Source organism: Annulohypoxylon truncatum (genome assembly GCF_022578515.1).
Source record: "Annulohypoxylon truncatum strain CBS 140777 unplaced genomic scaffold F4807scaffold_8, whole genome shotgun sequence".
In the NCBI taxonomy this organism is placed as follows: Eukaryota; Fungi; Ascomycota; class Sordariomycetes; order Xylariales; family Hypoxylaceae; genus Annulohypoxylon; species Annulohypoxylon truncatum.
Window position 1 is genome coordinate 94,143 of NW_025953794.1, and position 17,623 is coordinate 111,765.

The 17,623-nt window shown below is 49.6% G+C and overlaps 5 protein-coding genes across 5 annotated transcripts; 3 read left to right on the forward strand and 2 right to left on the reverse strand.

Annotated features, from left to right (window-relative positions):
• Positions 1–671: 671 nt before the first annotated feature.
• F4807DRAFT_472716 (uncharacterized protein) lies at positions 672–3,432 on the forward strand (the record flags this gene model as incomplete). Its single annotated transcript, XM_048003036.1, has 2 exons — positions 672–1,438; positions 1,610–3,432. The coding sequence occupies exons 1-2, from the start codon at positions 922–924 to the stop codon at positions 3,430–3,432; spliced, it is 2,340 nt and encodes a 779-aa protein (XP_047856340.1). The 5' UTR covers positions 672–921.
• A 1,207-nt stretch (positions 3,433–4,639) lies between these two features.
• F4807DRAFT_416520 (phosphoribosylaminoimidazole-succinocarboxamide synthase) lies at positions 4,640–5,966 on the forward strand. The gene has a single exon (XM_047997133.1). The coding sequence runs from the start codon at positions 4,872–4,874 to the stop codon at positions 5,796–5,798; it is 927 nt and encodes a 308-aa protein (XP_047856341.1). The 5' UTR covers positions 4,640–4,871; the 3' UTR covers positions 5,799–5,966.
• A 296-nt stretch (positions 5,967–6,262) lies between these two features.
• Positions 6,263–8,620, reverse strand: F4807DRAFT_458029 (uncharacterized protein; the record flags this gene model as incomplete). The annotated part of the gene is made up of 2 exons (XM_048001140.1): positions 6,263–8,507; positions 8,562–8,620. 2 exons carry the CDS (start codon positions 8,618–8,620, stop codon positions 6,263–6,265), a joined length of 2,304 nt encoding a protein of 767 aa, XP_047856342.1.
• A 1,834-nt stretch (positions 8,621–10,454) lies between these two features.
• Positions 10,455–13,613, forward strand: F4807DRAFT_378033 (uncharacterized protein). The gene is made up of 2 exons (XM_047995750.1): positions 10,455–10,726; positions 10,794–13,613. Exons 1-2 carry the CDS (start codon positions 10,675–10,677, stop codon positions 13,526–13,528), a joined length of 2,787 nt encoding a protein of 928 aa, XP_047856343.1. The 5' UTR covers positions 10,455–10,674; the 3' UTR covers positions 13,529–13,613.
• A 1,685-nt stretch (positions 13,614–15,298) lies between these two features.
• Positions 15,299–16,985, reverse strand: F4807DRAFT_378076 (uncharacterized protein). Its single transcript, XM_047995751.1, has one exon. The coding sequence runs from the start codon at positions 16,693–16,695 to the stop codon at positions 15,517–15,519; it is 1,179 nt and encodes a 392-aa protein (XP_047856344.1). The 5' UTR covers positions 16,696–16,985; the 3' UTR covers positions 15,299–15,516.
• Positions 16,986–17,623: the final 638 nt, after the last annotated feature.

Sequence of the window (17,623 nt, forward strand, 5' to 3'; positions counted from 1 at the left end):
CTGGAAAGATACATAGCACATATTAAATCAAAGTCGTAGAAGAAAGAGCTACGGACCATGGATTGTGAGATGATATCTGCCGAGTCGTTGAAGCTTAGGAAGTCGTCACCGTAGTGCCAGGAGATAGTCACGCTGAGAAAGGACAGCGCCATCAAGATGCAGTTGCCATATTGCTCTGGTATCTTTTCTATACCCGTAGATTATCGTACATATGATTATTACTGCCCGCTGATTATCAATTCCATCTTGACAAGCCGAAAAGCCCATCCATGGCCGCCGAGTCCCGCCAATATAAGCCCCTATCAAGTCCGACACGCGCATACCATTAGGCAAAAAGATTACATCGGATATCGAATCTGGACGATTAATATATACGTATACAGGGTTTATGGAGTGTTGGACCTACGCGCTGGTGTATGATCGATGTTCGACCTGAACTGAAGATTCGACAGACGTCCCTTTTCTCCCCCTAGCATCGCCCACGATAACATTTTCATCAATTACTCAACAACGCGCACCGATTGGTCTCTTAAAACTTCCCAGAACATATATCTTGATGTCTGCTACATCATAGGATAAAAACTATCATACAGCTTCTATCACGCAGTCCGCAATTGATTCCTGGTGCAAATCTCCTCGTTAAGCCCGCATATATGGATATTCCTGTACACCATGTAATGAATTCATTAATCAGTTTAGGAGCTTAGGCAGCTTGTGTCAAAGCAGTATAGGCCATTTCTGAATATTCAGATAGGCCGTTGTTTACTAGTGATTTCGGCTTACAGCGATAAACTCTATCCTGTGGCGTCAGGGAAACTATACCTGGGCGGCTTGTTCTGCTGGATTCTCTCCTTCTTTCCCTTCTGTTCATCATGAGCTCCTTCATTGACCAATTCTCGCGTTCAAACTAGCCAAGTTTCAATGTCTCGAACTCTAAACTCTACACAAGTGTCGGCCGCTTGCGGTCGTGGGCTAACTAGGTCCCACATCTCCCCTATCCCCCCTATTTCTCCTCTCTCATCTACCCCTACCCGCCATCCTATCCCTCCTTCTACTCCTATCCGTCGTCCTCATCCCTTCCGTGGTCGTCCATATGACGAAGTTGCCGCCGGCAGTAATTCTGATTCTCCTCTTATGGGTTATATCCCAACCCCAGTTCAAGCTCCTGTCTTCTCTCCTATTCGTTCCCCTTTCTCTCCTAGCGGCCCCTCCCCTTCTACCCCTTCCACCCCTCCTACCAAGTACTTCGTCTCGCCTATCAAGGATAGCGAGGGTGCCCGTGAAAGAAGACGGGAATTACGCCCTAGCCCCTTAACGTCTCTTCTAGCTTCCAAAGGGATTCAGCGCGAGGTTACCCCGAGGCCTCGGGCCCTGTGCCCCGAGTGCACTAAAGTCAAGATGTTGCTTCCAGCCAGATGGTGTGGCCACCAAGTTACTCGTAAGCGCCTAGTTGATTTCATTTGCCTTTTCTCAGCTCTGTTGTCTCCATTCTTTTCCTTTCCCTTCGTGGACCACGATGTCTCGTTGCTCGTTCCCAATTAGATGAACAATATCTCTTGTCGATCAATGTTGTATGTTATCAAACTATCCATATTAATTTCATTCGTAGCTTCTCGCATGAAGGATGGCTGGCGCGTTGTTCGGATCAATCCCAACCTCGGAAAAACGAAGGGCGTCAAACCTCACAAACCACGAATAAGCAGACACACTGGTCTAGAAAAGCCTAAGCCAGTTGCTGCTGATTCGTTGGAAAACAAAGTCGAAGAGCAGACGCCTGTCATCAGCGAGCCAGTAGTCGAGCTCAATACCCCTGAGCGCGTAGCTAGCTCGCTGGCTATCGATGAGCCGGTAGTCGAACCTAGTACGCCTAAGCGCATTGCTATCGAGCCTGATGTCGAGCCGACGCCAACACCGAAACCAAGCACTGTTTGCTCGCCATCTATCCAAATTCCGTTCAAGAACCCGTACCTCAACGACCAGCCTTTGCACTGGTCACCACGCATGTTCAAGCCCGAGATAGATCGCCACAACTGGACCTGGTCCGAATGGGACTCTCCATCCCAGACGATTGAGGAAGTCACGTACGAGAGTGAAGATTGGCCTATACACGATCCATTCGCTCGCTACCCTCCAGCTATCAGACAACGACTCAAGGATGTTCTCGCAATGAAGCCTGAATCGCCCAGTACCTCTTTGTCAGCAGAAGGGTTCTCATCTATTGATTTCCACTTCAATGGACTTGGGGTCGGGCGAGGTGATTCCTCCGAAGAAAAGGACGATGCAGAGTCTTCGGAAGAAGACTTGTCTAGCTGGGTCTTAATCAACGATCATCCATGGTCCCCTGCCTTACTCCAGATGTGGATCAATGGCGAGAAGGATCGAGAAAGAGACGCAGCCAGAGACGCAGCCAGGAGGGAACGATTCCAGCTGAATGACGATACGTCGACCGTATCAAGTATCGATACAGCTGAATTGATGGACGAAGAGTTTGGTCTTCGCAATCATCCCGAGTCCAACCATTCCGCATCAAATCGCTCCGAATCCAATCATTCTACATCTGATCGTTCCGGATGCAACCATTCCGACTCAGTCAACATGTCTTCTTTGTTCCAACTTTACATCGACCGCGACAATGATCGACAGAGATTGGAGACGGAGGATAATGGTGCTCGTAATAGTTCCCCCGAGAGCGTTAACGACCCTGTATCGTCTCGTCCTGACTCGCCAACTCCTTCAGCGCCTCATCCTGATGCATCCATCCCTTCAACATCTACTCCGGACGTGACCATTCCTTCTGCGCCTCTTCAGGATGTGTCCACTACTCCGGCATCTGTTCATGATGAGCCCACTCTTCCGGAGTCTGCTCCAGAAGCGCCGACCACCGTTTCAGAGCTTACTCCAGAAGCGACTTTACCTACTGAGTCTGTTCCCGTGCCTGTTCCAGACGCGTCTGCTCTTCCGCAGACGGAGGAGGAGTTTTCATCATGGGTCGACCTAGACACTCGCAAATGGACCGACGCCAGGTTCAGGTTTCAAACCAGCCAAGAAGAGGGTCGACGGATGGGATACTTCGATAGTGGCAGCGATGACTCCGATTCCGACAGTTTCGGGTTTTCATTCGATATTACAGGCCATCTCCAAAAGAACTATGGCATCACAGCAGTTTCTCAAGCTCAAGAGCACTTCCGTTCTCTCCGAGAGTCTCAACAGCTTTCGGTAGAAGCGCGACCCGCTATACCCACGTCGTCCGTTGTCTCTCACACTTTTACTTCTTCACGTCGGCTACCAACGGCTACTATAATGGAGCCATCACGCCAATTTTTGGAAGAGACATCCCGAGCATCCGGATTCGGTTGGAAGTCACTTGCTTGCGTTGCTGTCACGGCTGCGACTGTAGGGGCTGGTCTCGCATATGCTTGGTTTTCCAATTAGACAGTACGGTCTTCGAGTATGTCCGTCCGGTCCACATGTTTGTTTCTTGTATTGACTAATTATATAGTCTGCGCGTTACTCGTTTAGGGCATTGTAAGGCCGGGAGAATGGTGTTATGGGTGCTGGGTTTAGAGAGTTGGGGGTTGGGGTTCGATGGTTATTGGCTTATTCCGATTTGCGTTTTTATACTTGATTCTTGGGTCTGGTCTGGGTTTGGGCTTGGTTTCTTGGATTTTGGGTTTTCTGTTGGTTTTCGGTTATTGGTTTTTGGTTATTGGTTTTTGGTTATTGGTTTTTGGTTCAGTCTCGGCCGTCGTTCTTTTGAATTAACCTTGATGTTGCAACCCAGTTATTCGCTTCTGATCATTCTCCCGTTATTCAGCCCTATGCTGCTTCGTTTGGAGGGGGGTAAGGAGTGGTTGAGGGTTAGCAGTTGGTCACTCTTCGTTTGAGGCGAACGTTTGCTGCTAGATATAGCCGCAGGTAACGAAACAAGGTAGGTCATGGACTTCCAGATTACAATGAATACAATTTATATCCAAGTGAACCTATGCGTTAATGATGATTGAATAAACTGCCGTCCCGAGAGCTGTTCCCTCTACCCCATCGACCGCTCTTCATCAATATCAGTTTCGTCTCAGTTTCTTAGATATTATTCACCAACCCCAAAATCAATAATGTAAGCAATAATTTTTAATTAAAGTCATTGAACACCTACCACTATTTTGTGGTGAAAAGTATGGATTAGCTGCTACATCGCATAGCTCTTAGAGCGTAGTGATTGGGAGGCTCATGCAGTTCGACCAGTGTTGCGATGCGCCCATCCGTTTTGGCGATACCCGTGCATCGTGAACCTGAACGTAAACTCATCCGTGGATCTGATGCAATTCAGTTTTTATATACTCGGTCAACTATATTTCTTCTTCTCCCGCCCCCTTCCCCTTTTCACTTTTGAACTGGCGCGCGTTGCGGATGAGTAGGGAAGGGTTTTGAGATGGAAGATGTCACGGCGCAAGGATATCACACCCAGCCAGTACCCCAACAGATGCCCGAGATTTTAAAGGCGGCGGGTGAATGATATCCAACCCCTATCGAAGAAGGGCCCGAATCAGCTTACCTAACAAGGATCGATAGATAGATGCATTCAATTCGAGAACATGTAATAATCAGATGTTCCCTAGAGGATTTACATGGTTTTTTAAGATCTAAATATTCACGTACCCGATCTACTCCGATTTAGCCCCAGCAAAGTTTTCTTCTGTTAAAGAAATACACTAATAGTACAAGGTACTAGCTACATTTTTATCATCCGGGGAAAGTCTATAAAAAAAGCTCACCAATCATCTAACCCCTTCGATACACATATAATTACTTATACAGCTCATATATGACTCTGGATGTTCTATAAGTAGGAAATCTTAAGGGGAATAGAAGCAAAAATGGGCTCAAGTCAGATCCTCACGGAAGTCAATCTGACGTCACTCCCCAAGCTCGCTGAGGGAAAGGTGCGCGACCTGTACAGCGTCGACGACAACACTCTCCTATTCGTCACCACCGACCGCATCTCCGCCTACGATGTCGTCATGAAGAACGGCGTCCCACACAAGGGCGAGCTGCTGACCCTGCAATCCGTGCACTGGTTCAACGTGCTATCGGAAAGGGTGCCCGGCCTCAAGACGCACTTCTTGACCACCGACGTCCCGGCCCGGGTCTCGGCCGAGGAGGCGCGGCTCATCCGCAACCGCAGCATGCAGGTGCGCAAGCTGAAGGTGTTCCCGCTCGAGGCCATCGTGCGCGGTTACGTCACGGGCTCGGCGTGGAAGGAGTACAAGGCGCACGGCACGGTGCACGGCACGCGGCTGGCGCCCGGGCTGCGCGAGTGCGACGCCGTGCCCGGCGGCCCCATCTACACGCCGAGCACGAAGGCGCCGCTGGGCCAGCACGACGAGAACATCTCGCGCGAGCGGGCGGCGCAGATCGTGGGCGATGCGTACGCGGCGCGCATCGAGGACCTCGCGCTGCGCGTGTTCCGCGCCGGCCAGGACTACGCGGCCGAGCGCGGTATCATCATCGCGGATACCAAGTTCGAGTTCGGCCTCGACGAGACGACGGACGAGGTCGTGCTTGTCGACGAGGTGCTGACTTCGGACTCGTCGCGTATGTGGCCGATGGATAAGTACGAGCCCGGCCGCGACCAGGAGAGCTTTGATAAGCAGTTTTTGAGGAACTGGTTGACGGAGAATGGGCTCAAGGGGAAGGAGGGCGTCGAGGTGCCTGAGGATGTGCTGAGGGCCACGGGGGAGAGGTACGCGGAGGTGTTTCGTAGGTTGACGGGGAAGACGCTGGAGGAGGCTTTGCAGGGTTAGGGGATGGGTAATGTGCGGTGGGACAGATAAGGGAAAAGGGGAATCTTTCGATACCTGCTAGATATACAACGGTTTACGACGAGGGAAAAAAAAAAGAACGTATTGATCAGGGCAGGTCAAATCGTGGCAGCTAATATTAAGCAAAGTTAAACTAAACTACAACAAACAAGTCTTATAAGTATGCCACCAACATCTGTTCGCGTGTTCAACATCCCAGTCTGGAAACATAACAGGTTAAAAAGAAAAATCCACGAATTTTCATGATTTCGTCCGTCCGTCTGATTCGTCAGTCATGAGGAAAGCGACTGTGGAAAGTTATTCAAATTTGGTTCTTTTTTCAATGGTCCAATTATCTCCAAATCTTAAGATAGCAAGAAGCACAAAAATCTGGAACATGGTTAGCATGTAGTAGCCATTATCTGTACACACAAGTCTCTTACCTGTATTAACCAATCAAACCTCTCTTACGCCTTGCCATGAGCTCGGAAAGCAGCATCGCTGTGGCCCTTGACGCACTTCTCCTCGCACGAGGTGTCACCGCACTGCTCGGTGTCGAGGCCGACGCCGGTCTTCTGGCAGTTGTGGGTCTTGCACTTCTTCATGCAGTCCTCGTACTCTTGGCTTGCGTGCCCTTCGGCAACCGGCACGTCGTGGACGTTGGGAACAGCTAGCACGTCCGGACCTAGACCCGGGTTCGCGACGAGCTTGGCGCCGGGCTCCTTGACCATCTGCTTTCCGGCGACGGCGGCGTCGGCCTCGTGGTACGACGCGCACTCGTCCTCGCAAGAAGTTTTGCCGCACTGCTCGGTCTCGAGCCCGACGGAGGTGTGCTGGCAGTTGTGCGACTTGCACTGCTTCATGCAGGCTTCGAAATCCTCAGACCCCTTCTTGGCGGCTACGGGGACGTCTGGCGGGGGGTGGGAGCCGGGACCAGCGGGAGAGGCTGGGGCAGGGGTGGCGGGCCTGTCGGGGGCGGGAGCCGCGTTGGGGGCGACGGCGACGTTGGGGACTGCTGGCAGGGGAGCTACGGCCGGGACAGCGGGGAGACGTTCTACGGCTGGGAGTGGGGCTACCGCTGGAACAGCAGGTAGAGCCTCGATCTTAGGCACGGGTTCGACTTGCTTCTTGTGGATGTGCTTGTGCCCGGCCTTCGCGCTCTTCTTGTACCCGGCGCAAGCATCGGCGCACGCAGTATCGCCACATTGGTCGATGGAGAGACCGACGCTGGAGTGCTGGCAGTTATGGGTCTTACACTCCTTCATGCATGCCTCGAATTCTTCGTTCTCGCTGGCCATGCTAGCAGTTTTGTGTGTTGGGGGTGGGTGCGACTTGAAAACGGGCTTAGGAGCTGGGATAGCGGCGGGCTGGGGGACTGGCCTAGGAGATGAAGGATAGTTGAGCTGGTCCCGAGGGTGCATTCCGCCGTGGATGGCACCGGCCGCGGCATGCTTGTACTCTGCGCAGGAATCGGCGCACATGGTATCACCGCACTGGTCCACGTCAAGCCCGACGCCAGAGTGTTGACAGTTGTGAGTCTTGCACTCTTTCATGCATGCTTCAAATTCCTCGCTTTCCTTGCCTGCTACAGATACGTCGTGCTTAGGCTTGGGCTCCGGCTTGGTGGGGTAGCTGTCGACGGCTCTAAGGTATGTCTTGTGGACGGTCTTCTCGGATGCGAAACTTGCGGCTTTCCTAAACTTGGCACATCCGTCCTCACAGAAAGTGTCACCGCATTGATCGACGCTGAGCCCAACGCTAGAGTGTTGGCAGTTGTGGGTTTTGCACTCCTTCATACAGGATTCGTATTCTTCCTCTTTCTTTGCTGCCGCAGCTTCATGTTTAGGCGCCGACGCAGGTTTAGGTTTTGGGACGCCCAATGGCCAATTCTCTGGGTGTCCTTTCTTACTAATTTTCTTGCCAAAAGACGCACTCTTCTTGTGCTTTGCGCAAGTCTCCTCGCACGAAGTCTTGCCGCACTGGTCAATGCTAAGGCCGACGCTGGAGTGTTGACAGTTGTGGCTCTTGCAGTTCTTCATACACTCCTCGAAAGCTTCTTCGCCGGCTGCCGCGGTGACCTTGACAGGCATAGGCTTAGGCCTTTTTGCGTGTTCGATTTGGGCAGGTGTGACCTCTCTGAGGCCGAGAGATCCCAGCAGGTTCTTTACTGGGTCCTTCTTCTCCTTGGTATCGTCGTCGCCATCGCATTCCTTAGCACACTCTTTGATACACTTCATTTGCTTGGATTTGCCATCTATATCAGAGCAGGCGCCGACACAATCACATTTTGCTTTAGCTAGCTCAGTCGCATTCATGGCACCAGTGCCGTTCGTTGGTGCAGCTAGAGGAGCACTAGAGGTGGAAGCTGGCTTGTCGGCCCTCTTAGAAGGGGGTAGATTCGCGAGACCGCTGGCGATAGATTCAGCAATACCGGTTGCGAAAGAAACAGCATTTTTGGACATGTCCTCCAGCATGGTAGTGTTGATCTGGCGACCGACCACCTGCGTAGGCGCGACGAACACAGTTGGTTCAGGAGCACGAGCGTGGTTCTTGGTTTGCGAGGCGTCTTTGTTGTTGTGCTTAATCTTCTGGAGAGCGGCATTCTTCATCGCCATCGTGTCCATATCCATAGCGTGGGCTGCAGCAGTCGGGATGTTGTTATGATACATCACGCCGCCCATGCCCGAAGGAACCGCTGACTGGCTTCGCTGGCTACTAGATTCATTAGATCATGAGAGAAAACCGAAACTGACGAGAAAGACTTACGCAATGGGACTTGCCATAACGGCGGGCATAAGAGCCGCGAGAACGATCTGGTTCAACATGGTTGCTGATCCAAAGCGATGATGTGACTAAGTTCGACTAGTCCCTCGCTATTCTGCTGCTCCTTGTCTACTACTGAAGGAGAGATGATTTGCTTGGTTGTCGAAATGTCAGGATCTTCCCTCGGATTTATATGTACTGTTTTGCCATATCAACGCAGGAGAATTCTAGAAGATTAGACGCGCTTCAGCCTCAGAACACGGTGCCTGTCGATCTGAACACCTTCTGGGGTAGCAAAATGCCATGGTGTAATGAACTAATATTTCAAGGGACATATATTTTCTCGGAATTAACAACATACTTAACATGTGGTTCACTAGGTTATCCCTAGATAATCACGTTGTCTTAGATAGGTTGGCTATGGTGTCGTCGCGCGTTGCAGAGCTATACTCAGCGCACGACATCTAGTGTAAATCCATTCCATCGCGGCGACGATCGAGATTCCACGAGACATGTCAATAGCTTTTTGGTCCGTGTCGTCGGTAGTAGGTCGTACTTCACACTAGGTGAAACCTCGAGAACGCATTCTTCGTGATAATTACTTAAGGTCAAATTCACCAATCTGGATTGTAAAGAGAAATTGCTTCGGACACTCGTGCTTTAGATACTTGGTTGGATAGCCGACACCGAAAGGAAGTTTCCCAAGTTTGAAATTGCGAATGCTCTGTATGTCGTTGCGTTTTCTCCGGAATATGAAGGGCGCAAGAATCCGTTAAGGGATTCAAGATAACATCCATCTAGTGTCTCTTAGTTAAGACTTGAGCTCCCTAGTTATATGAGCTTACATTAGGCGGGATAGAATAAAACCTTCATCCAGGGAACAGAATACACTTATAGCACATAATGGTCTTTATCCAGGGCATGATAACTAGGTAGGTCCGGGGTAAAAATGCCGATTATTAGATGAACCATCTTAAGTCTTCCACTCTTAAGAACACTCTCCCTTTCTTCACTACTTACTTAAACTGTGGGTTTCCTCGTACATACAGCGCATCTAAATAGGCTGATAAACGTGGCGGTAGTTCCTTATCACTAGAAACGAACCATCGTCTAACCCGAATGTTAAGAGTCTGGAAAAATAACCATGGAAGGCTATGAGTTCCCCTCAGTTGATACCCACATGCTTAGTTGTCATGCATGTATTTACGAGCGATTCTTCAACATTAGTGGTCCGATGAATGGTGTGTTGTTGATTGGGCATGTCGTCGTAGTAAGCTTGTTGAGATATATCATAATTATTATTCAAAATAGTGATCAACGGGAAGGCTCCCCAGAATTGTTGAAGTTGAAGTTGAGAAAATAAGTTGGTCCCTAAAGATCGGTCAGATCGGTGTGTTCAACCATTCAATCTTGGTTATGTAAGCTCACAAGGAACATGGATGGAATCGATGGATCGAGTACTGCGTACCTGCCAAGGCTCAAGCATCCAAGCTACGAAGTACCAAGGTACACACACATATTGAACGTTCCAAGGTTCCACGTTGAAACCAGGTGCCCCACACAAGCTCGTAAAATGGCCCAAGCTCCATTTGTACCCACTCTTTACGACCCGTTTTATGGCTGCCCCTCCACCCAATCGCCTATCGATTTCTTGTCAAATGCATCATTTAATTGATTGCTATCGCGAGTCGCATCAACGAATTGTTTGTCTTCGTATATCAGCATGGCTCTACTAAAATATGGTATGGTATCTGAATAAGGTGAGCATTGTCTTTCTACCATGTCTGAAGGTATCTAGGTACGGTTTCAAGTTTTTTTGAGGGTGGGATTGGGATTCTCTTCCGTGGTCTGCTGTGTGTCGGCGGTGGTTGGTGGTTGGGCACCCAGCCTCACATAAATCAGCATAACCAGCCCTCTTATTATGCTGATTACCTATTACACCCGACAACCTGCAGAAATATCTACCCAAATCTCTTCTCATGCACTCTTCCCGTTCATCTCTGCAAGAGAAGGTAACAAAACACCATTTCGTACTACCAAGGAGTAATTGGCCAAGTTAGTCCAAGCGGATTGGGGCCGTCTTTTAGTAGGACGAACTAGCGAGACGAAGTGAAGGATGAGCTCTCAAAATTTGGACATAGACTACGTCCAACAAGATCAACCAAACCGTATGCCAACACCCTACATCCTAACCTGGTAATATCTAGAATCTCTAGCTCACACTTATTCTCTTAGGCCGAAACCCGCATCATCAATCTCACCCATCTACTTCAACCATCTCTGCGCACGCCAAAACCGCCTCCCGCGTCACCATCCTCCAAGGCTCCCCGCGGCTGGTTGATTCCGATAACAGCGCACGACAAGAACCATCTCCCGCTTCACAGTCCACCGTGGTACCCTATGCACCGACACCTCCCCCAGCCCCCACACCCCCTTCAATACCCTCCGAATCAGAGGTTTATGGTCCCGAGAGACTTTGGGGCCACCAACAGGCCATAGAGGAAGATGTCGATCGCTCCATGATATCAACTCCTGGAACGCGCTACGATCAGCCGCGATTCCCACCCATGGTTCCTCAGCAAGACCCCGCCTTTGGGGATTTCAAAGACGATCTGACGAGAGCTGCCGGCGTCGTAACTCCCGGCGTAGATGACGGTCCCTATATCCGCTATGCTCTGGATGCTCTGACGAGAGATCGTGACAATGGCCGAGGGATGACGGGATATCCTTCTTCTGGTAGCGATGAGTCCTACCAACAGGCCTATCATTTCACCCCGACCACAGTTCCTAGTCCATACAAGCAGCCCTCGTTTCAGCTGCCGCCAGAGCAAATCACGCGCGACAACACCCCCCGAGATTGGCCTATAGGTCCGCCTCCCGGACCTGTCGTCTCAGCTCCTACTCCCACCGCCGAAGACGAGCTGCGGGAGAAGCGACAGCAGCGTCAAGAAAGGGCCAAATTCACAGATGATCCTTGGGGTACCATTTTGGGTACCACCGCTGCCGCCGAGGCTGAGGCTAAGGATTACAACAGAAACTCATCTCCTTTCAGTGAACGACGTGGGGAGCGGACAATTTCCCCTAAGCCTAAACCCAACCTGCCGAGGAATTTGGAGCATTGGCAAGCACGGTCAGATCTGGTAATCGACCCCGAGACCGGTCTGCACAATTGCGGAAAGGCCCTGAGCTGGGAGGCGCCTCTGACGCGGAAACCCTGGGTCTTACGACTCCAATCCTTGTTAATTCTGGCGACCTTGTGCCTCTTAATGGTTGTGGCTCTCATAGTTTCCGCCGTATATTCTATGAATCACAATGGCTTGACGCCATACTCCGGCACAATCTATGGCGGCCAATACTTCCTTTTCCGGATGTTGCCGCAGCTGCTAGCTGTTATTATATTAATTCATGCCCAATGTGTAATCGCCGCGGCGTTTTGGGTTTTGCCATTCTCGTCTATGGCTTCGGATGACCGTAACGAACGACGAGACGCTGTGTTTTTACCCCTATATCCCAAATCCTTTCTCTGGCCTCAGCTGGGCGGGCCGTGGAATATCTGGATACCCATTTTCAATGTTTGGCTGTTGAATTTCACCATACCGCTGCAAAGCAGTCTTTTTACCGTCATCCTCGTCGACGGAAATTGGATATGGGCAACCGTTCAGGGTGTGGTGTGGACATTAGTGGCTTTATACGTGTCATTTATGCTGTCACTGGTTGTACTGTTTGTGTTTTGGAACCGACGAAGAACCGGTATGATGCAAAAATGGGGTATTCGAACTCTAGGGGATATTATCTTCCTCATTTCGCAGAGCAATTCGTTACTACGGTATCGCGGGCTTGAGACGGCAGCGACACGAAGCAGCATGAGACAGCGATTGGAGGGAAATGCCGACAGGCTTGGGTTTTGGTTTTCCCCTGAATTGCCAGAAATCGGAACGTGGTACGGGATTGGGAGGTCTACTGGCGAAGGGGATCTGAAGACTGAGAAGTCGGAAGGTCCAGGATGGGCTGTGCGACGAGAAGGATCTCCGGAAGCGGGTGAACGATCTTCAAATCCTAACGTCCGTTACCGCTATCTCCCATGGTGCTTCCGGGATAGCCAAATCACTCTCTTCGTCGTGGCATTTTCCATCCTGTTACTCGCTTTAATCATTGTCTCGTTCCTCCATTCCACGGACTTGCGCAATGGTTTTCTCCCTCTCCTGAGCTCCATGCCCGTTGCTGGCGCATTTTCTGCTGCCGACTTCGTCTACTCCTTCATCCCTTCGCTTTTAGGCCTCATACTATTCCTACTATTCCAGTCTCTAGATCTGACACTACGTATCCTAGCCCCGTGGGGTGAGCTTTCGCGCGCGGAAGGTTCGCGAGCGCAAACTTCGCTTCTTTTGGATTATTCGACATGTCTGCCTCTCGAATCGACATACAAAGCATTGAAGAACAAGCATTGGCGGGTGGCATTCGTGTCTTTCCTATCCCCGCTATTTTCTCTTTTGCCAGTCTTGGGCGGCGGCCTATTTATGGCTTTGACTCCGCCTGACAAGATTGTGCGCATGTATCCCAACGTGCCCGCGTTCGCCATCATCCTCACCCTACTATTCCTATACGTCGCCGGGCTTATCTGCTTGATACCCAATAGGGGGCAATACCGCCTACCTCATGCTGTTACCTGTCTGGCAGAGATAATCAGCTTTTGCACGGACGAGAAGCTACGCACAGATGGGGCGTTTGATTTACATCTAATGCTGGAACCTACAGACCTAGCTGGTCATCTCGACCGCGGCAAGGATTGGCATAGACAGGGTCGGTGGACTCTGAGCACCGGCCGAAATAATGACGAACGCCTCGGCATCAAACGCTTCAGCAAGTACACAGTCAACCCCAAGAAACTCCGCGACTATGACAGAAGGGCGAGAGGCCAACTCATATCTGCTCCATTACCTCACGACAGCGGCTCTTTATTCAACCACTAGGTTGAAATTTCACATATCGATATTCATTTCTTGTATATCTTTTTTATCATCTTTTTTTTGGTTCATTTTTACGAACTCATCTAGCGATCATAGATTGACAAACTACATGTACAGTACGATTTGAACGGATCATGGGTCATGGTGTTTACGGCTTTACGGATTATGGATTATGGATTTATGGATCATGGGTTATGGTGATATGGGTGTCGGCTGCCCGACAGACTGCAATGAGAAGTTACGAGACCCATGCGGGTTTATGATTCTACTGCCAGGAAGATTAATATCTTACTACCTAGTTTTGAGTGATACCATTTATAGAGGCCAAGGAGGTGATTGCAGATAAATGAAAACTTATGATTTTGGTCGGGGCTTGGAACACTGCTTTGTATGATTATCTGCTGTTCTTATGATGATGGATTTGCGTCGCTCTGCCGCGGAGGTCTGCTGAATTAGTGAATTTCCAACGTATCTACGTATACGCGACCTAACAGAATCATACACTAGCCCCCTTAGTACCTATCTAAGTAGTGATGGCACCGTCATGACATGTAAGGTGATTGTCTAGGTAGGTAGTTGCCTACATGAGTACTCGCACGTATCGTAGATCTACTAGGTAATCCCTAGGATTCAAACTAGAATTATATCGACTTACGTACAACTGACGACGTTGCCTTCTTAATACCAAATATATAGAAGACTTTGTTGCCTAGATAAATTAAGAAACGGAGCCAATGAGAAAAGATATGTATGTAGGTACCTAGTTGCTATACAAATGAGACTCGAAGGTACCCGCATAGCCTACTAGCTATTCAAACAACTGCGTTCTATTAGAGCTGAGTACTTTGAACATATATATGTGAATAGGGCCGAGTTGTTCAGATATAGGGAGGAACCAGAATTAATTTAGCATCAACAAATTCCAACAGATCTGTGTTCTGGTTTGATCGATCGATCGGCTACGATAAAAAGTTTTTCAAATTCCATATTTTCTTCTATTGTTTACTCCAGCCCATATTAGCTGGCTTGCGAATCTACGTAGGGCTAATAAAGGTGAGACGTGTGTTATAATAATGCCGAGGACAGCTGTGCCTCTTCAGACACAACGAACCACCTAGTTAGGACACATTATTGAAGAATTAGCCACAAACGTACATTTACCTGCCGACTCGGCTCCACATGTCAGTTGGATTCTACAATTCGTGGGCCGATAGATATATGATTGACCAACACCTTTGGAATAACTTGTGGGTTATGGAATTCTATCAAAAATGTTTCACTTTAGCTCAGGGCCCAGGGTAGACGAACGAGAATATTGGTAGGTAAATGTATGTTGTTATGTTTATAACTACCATATGATAAATAGCTGGCTTCAAAGTCTTAGATCTTTGCTATGATGCGAAAGAAAGTAAAATAGTTGTATTGTACACACAACGATAACAATAGGAGTAAACAAACAGAGACGCCCCGAGCCTCCTCATGAGAAGGGAACAAATAGATCGACATAATAGAACATAACTGGTTGATAGTCATAGGAACGTCGCTGTTTCCCATCCGCGTATCTCATCCCTCGCCGTCGCGATCATGATCGTATCATCATCATTGGTGACATTGGTGACGTGATGGAGGATCTTACAACCCCCGAGCTTTTGTTTGCTTTTCCGTTTTGCGCCCCTCGCCCGAGCGAGTTCATGTGTTCTATTATCATAAACACATGTAATATAACAAATTCGTGCTGGTCAATATCGTACTCCTTTTTGTGTCTCGGTCGTATGCACCGTTTTCTCGTCGCCCATTGCTAGACTCATAAGACGTTCTCAATCTCGTACATGCCGGGCCAGCCAGTGAAATGCCATGAAAACATAGGAGACTTGAATGTTAAAAATTCGTGGTGAGCTTTTGAGGGTTGGTGAAACTGTTTCCAGGTAGCCCGATGAAAGAAGATTTTGCGTAGAAAGTAGGATAAATGTAATAAACCGAATGGTCATTATTTATCGGCTCTTGAGTCCGAGGATTCGACCTAAGCTACCACCTCGCTTACGGTTCGTATTCTCCTTTTCCTTCTCCTTTTCAGAGCCCTGAGAATCAGAGCTCCCACTGCCTCGACGGTTGTTGTCGTTTCGTTTCTCACTGGCACTCTTCTTGTGGAACCCACGAGCAATCCGTTTAGTAAAGCTGTTACTCTCCATGTATGACTCATGATCCGAGTCGACTTCGAACACTGATACTAAACGCTCAAGCTCCGGTCGAGAAGTTGGCTGCGACGGGGCTACTGCGCTGAGTGGCGATAATGGTACCGTAGCGTTATGTTTAGGCTGGTTGAGCGGACTCTGCTTATCGCGCAAGTTGGTGGCTGAGGTCACTGAGCGGAGGGCCCTAGGCGGAGGGGGCGGAGGATAAGCAGGAGACGCGGGGACCGAGTTGGCTGTCGCTGGCAGTATAGGTATCTCGGATACCGGAGGAGCGGCACGACATGCTCGGAGGTTATGAGACGACTTGCTGGGTTTGAGGTTCAAATTTGATCTGTTAGACCTTGGTGCCTGGCGCCGGGGTGGTGATAATGCTGCTGTATTAAGCGATGATGTGCGCGGTGGAAGAGGAACTCGCAGCATATGAGCGGGTTCTAATTTGGGATAAACGGAGTATGTTGGCTGGCCGTTTCTTGCCGTTGGGCGTGGAGGCGACGGCTGTGGTGTGGGAGTGTCGCATGATGAATTTGGGATTTCCTTATAGTCCTGTTTCAAGTTCGGTATGGTGATTGTGTCGTTGGCCTCATGGAAATCGCGTTGGGGGAAACTCTTGGTAAAATAATTCGGGGTCTGGGAGGCCCGTAGAAGTACGGGGTATTGTTCCCCGGGAATAACCGCGCTGTGTAGCCAGAAACTGTCCCACAGCTCACCAGCCGTCGTATTATAGTTACTGTCCTCATCGAATGACGTCTCCGAATCAGAGGAGTCGGTCATCCCCGGCATGGAGCCGTTCGACGCCAGTGATGAACAGCTATCACTTGACTCATGGCGGCGCAGTTGACTATCTGGTCTGGGATAAGAAAAGTTATTGTTCAGACTGGACTTCCTTGGTGGTCTTGATGAGATGACGTCGACATCTGTTGAGAAGCTCCCTCCATTGAGGACGAATCCCTCTCGGTACGGGTGGCTGACGAAGTCCATGATCCCGTTAAGTTTGAAAGATCGATCGAGATTGGAATCCGGCTCTGAGTCCCTATGACGGATATATGCAGTTTATAGGGTATCTCGAGGAGAAGTTGGTGTCCTACCAAGACAGCATGAATCCAAACAAAAGAACACCAGTTTGCAGATCCAGACGATCGAGGGTGGTATCAGTAAATAATACCACGAGAAAAGAGACATGCGGGGGGAGGCCAGAGTCAGATTGTGAATCAATCAACAAGAAGTGTGGCCGATAGGGATACCTTATGTATCAAGCTTGGAACGATCAACATATGGAGAGCTCACCTAGCTCGCGTCTAAGTCTACCTAGGCAGTGTAGGTACCAAGGTAGACCAAGGTAGGTGAGTGTGTAGGTGAGTAAGTAGGTGTGCGAGGTGGGGCCAGGAAAGGAATTGTTTGTGCAGAATGCATAACAGCAAGGGAGAATTCAAATACCTTATGTGTGAGATCGGTCTTGCATTTAGGATCTCGCTATGCAAGTTCCAATCGTATGGTACCTTACGTCACGAACCGGGGGGACGGAATGCCCAAATCCTTGGTATAGTATAACAAACGGTGTTATCGAGGAATATTGTCAGATATGACATTCCCGCGTCCGTATGTTGGTGGCGGTATGGAGAATTGAGCCGGCTTGCGCCTCTCACCTCTCGCTTCTTTGCCGGCCAAGTGTAACATAAAAAAACTGATATCACTCATAGGGAGAAGGTCACATCCGTCCAAGCTGGTTGGGAGTTGGGATGAGCGGGAACAAACAGCAGGACTAGTGATTGGTAAGAGAAGGGATCTCTCTCCGAATAGCGGAAAGAATGTATCGGGTACGGTCATTCCAACCACCACGAGGGGACTCGGGCCTTCCACTGAGCTCCGTGGCAGAGCCTGCGACTAGCCCATGAGGTAGATACCGCTG

Bases quoted from the DNA above. Each gene is read 5' to 3' on its own strand.
- F4807DRAFT_416520 (XM_047997133.1), top strand. From the start codon at position 4,872: ATGGGCTCAAGTCAGATCCTCACGGAAGTCAATCTGACGTCACTCCCC.
- F4807DRAFT_378033 (XM_047995750.1), top strand. From the start codon at position 10,675: ATGAGCTCTCAAAATTTGGACATAGACTACGTCCAACAAGATCAACCA. The intron at 10,727-10,793 runs GTATGCCAACAC...TTATTCTCTTAG, and splicing joins CCAACAAGATCAACCAAACC to GCCGAAACCCGCATCATCAA.
- F4807DRAFT_378076 (XM_047995751.1), bottom strand. From the start codon at position 16,695: ATGGACTTCGTCAGCCACCCGTACCGAGAGGGATTCGTCCTCAATGGA.